This window comes from Lucilia sericata, unplaced genomic scaffold (assembly GCF_015586225.1).
Source record: "Lucilia sericata isolate MDLA Ls3-8-SP2 unplaced genomic scaffold, ASM1558622v1 Contig003362F_arrow, whole genome shotgun sequence".
Lineage (NCBI taxonomy): Eukaryota > Metazoa > Arthropoda > Insecta > Diptera > Calliphoridae > Lucilia > Lucilia sericata.
The window spans coordinates 1-2,500 of record NW_023996834.1 but is presented as its reverse complement, the minus strand read 5'-3'; the positions used below and the strand labels follow the sequence as shown (position 1 = coordinate 2,500).

Genomic DNA, 2,500 nt, shown 5'->3' with positions numbered 1-2,500 from the left:
TTTACAGAGGTATCGAACTTCGTTGATTAAATTGGTGGTTTATACAAAGGTCGCTTCTATATAGCTTTTATAGAACCAGTTCCTGGGATGCTCTTTAATTTAAAATTATCATCGCCAAACTAGAACAGATAAAAGTAGGTAAATTGCATGCGTGCTATGTTTGTGTGTCACACAAACATAGGTCACGTTAAGTCTTAACTCCGGGTACATAAAAGCAATGAGTGCCACATTGAAGTCACACACAATATTATTATTCTCCAATCTTCATTATTTTAAATTAATTTAATTGAATTAATAAAAAATATAAAACTTAAATTTATTTTTTTTACAATATTTCACAATTATTTTGAAAGATTTTTCAAATTCAAATAATTTTAAAATTTTCCATAGTAACGTAAACAAACATTTTGACAAATTGGCCTTAAGCAGCTGATAATCAGCTGTGCTGATGAGTATACCTTCTTAATCTACCTTGTAACAGCTGTTCTACTTAATCCAATCATCAATAAATAAAAAAAAAACTTTTCAGTTTTAAACGAATAATGTTAAGCCGGTTTCAACGACTTCTACTTGCTCTAATTTTAATCACAATAAATTCAATAAAATGTAGTTATACTTACTTCGCTATAGAACAATGTCCCGGCACCGATGTTCCCAATATAAGACATCAAACACAATTCAACGAAATCTCGGTAATATTCTATTACACTCAATGGAGTGAGGAGAGTTTAGAAGCATTAAAACATTACAATGATGTGGCAGAACATTTTGGAGATCGGGTATATTTTGCAGCCGTAGATTGTTGGCATTTGGCGTGTAATTGCTCTAGAACTTTAACAACCACAGTGGGCTCGGGTTCTCCACACAAATGGCCAACATTGATGGTACATTACGGCCGTCAGGGACAATTGAAAATTCAATATAATGGTCTATTTACCTATAGAGCTATGGTGCAATTTCTAAAAAATGTCATGCAACCATTAGAACGTTTAGCAAGTAGACAGGAATTGGATCAAATGAAAGCGTCAACAGATGCCATTGTCCTGGGAGTATTTGAAAATGCAAATGTTAAGGAATTTAAACAGTACTTAATGGCATCATTAAAGTGGTTGGAGCATGACCCCATACGCTCGTATTGTTTTACAGTTAATTTTGTTAAACCTAATGACACCAACGTTAAAGTACCCAATTTATTATTACAAACTCATAAGACCAAAAAATCTTTTTTGGATTATCATGACTTCAAATGGAATGCCAGCAACATAGTGCATTGGTTACAAGATGATCTTAATGATGATTACAGTCTCCTGCATGGTTATAACACACCCATAACGATTGTCCAAAAAATGAAAAAGCAACCGGTATTGGTTATTTTTGTAAATCAGCCGCAACAATTCTTTGGCTACATGGAGAAATATGTGGACAAACAGCAGCACTTTACAAAGGCCGCATTAGCTTGTAAAAAGTCAACCAAAAGAAGAGATGAAATAGGCAATATCCAGCAAGTTATGCGCAATTTACCTATCTTTAGCGATAGTTCTTATTGTCATTATTATAACTCAGATATAGTATTGAAGAATCTTCATAATTATTATGAAATCAATCATTATATAAAAAGATATTTAAACAATTCGCCAATCCTGCTTTAAAACCAACAAATTTATAATCCCACTAAAGAAGTTTATGAACTATTAGATTTTTTCCAAGCCACAGACTGTATTCTGAAGAAAGATGTTGCTTTACAAACAACTTTACACATCAGTGTGGTCAAAAGATTGGAAGGTTACTTAAATAATGAACAACACCTCCAAAACAGCAATCGTTCCTTGGCTACGGTGCTATTGGATACACAACGTTATCAAGATTATTTGGAAAATCTTGATATAACTCCCACCCCCAAAAGTATGGCCACTGTTTTTCTAATAGACCAGGAAAAAGAAAATATGTTTGTCATGGAGGATACATTTGCCATGTACAATTTAATGGAATTTATTAAGAAGTTCTACAACAATGGTTTGACTAATTATTATAAAATAAAGAAAACATTCCAGCCAATAGCTTAACTCGTTCATCTTATACCTCTAACTATGATATGGAATTAAAACACTTAAATCGTGTAATATTTTTAAATAACCTACAACACAGCCACAATCAAACCTTAATAGTTTTAATATATTCACCTGATTGTGCTCTTTGCGGTAATATACAACATTCCTTCATACAACTCTCTTTATTACTACGTCATATTCCAGACTTGAAATTTATACGCATTAATGTCATGGAGAATGATTTACCTTGGCAATATAATATGCCTTTTCTGCCTGCTCTACTAGTATTTCCAGAGCAACGTTTTTTCGAGTCACGTATGTTTCCTTTACACTTAAAACCAGATATACGTAATGTTTTTGGTTTTATACTATCACAACTTAAGGCCCCGCAACAGGTTAGTCTTGTATTGGCCATGTGTCAGAAAGGTTCATTGCCAGCGGTTCACTCGCAA

The 2,500-nt window shown here is 33.1% G+C and overlaps 1 protein-coding gene across 1 annotated transcript; it reads left to right on the top strand.

Moving 5' to 3' along the window:
• Positions 1–485: 485 nt before the first annotated feature.
• On the top strand, positions 486–2,494 carry LOC119614768 (thioredoxin domain-containing protein 11; the record flags this gene model as incomplete). Its single annotated transcript, XM_037970878.1, is given in 2 exon segments — positions 486–2,049; positions 2,052–2,494. Coding segments are annotated over 2 exon segments (1,950 nt in total), but the record flags the coding sequence as incomplete, so codon positions are not given.
• Positions 2,495–2,500: the final 6 nt, after the last annotated feature.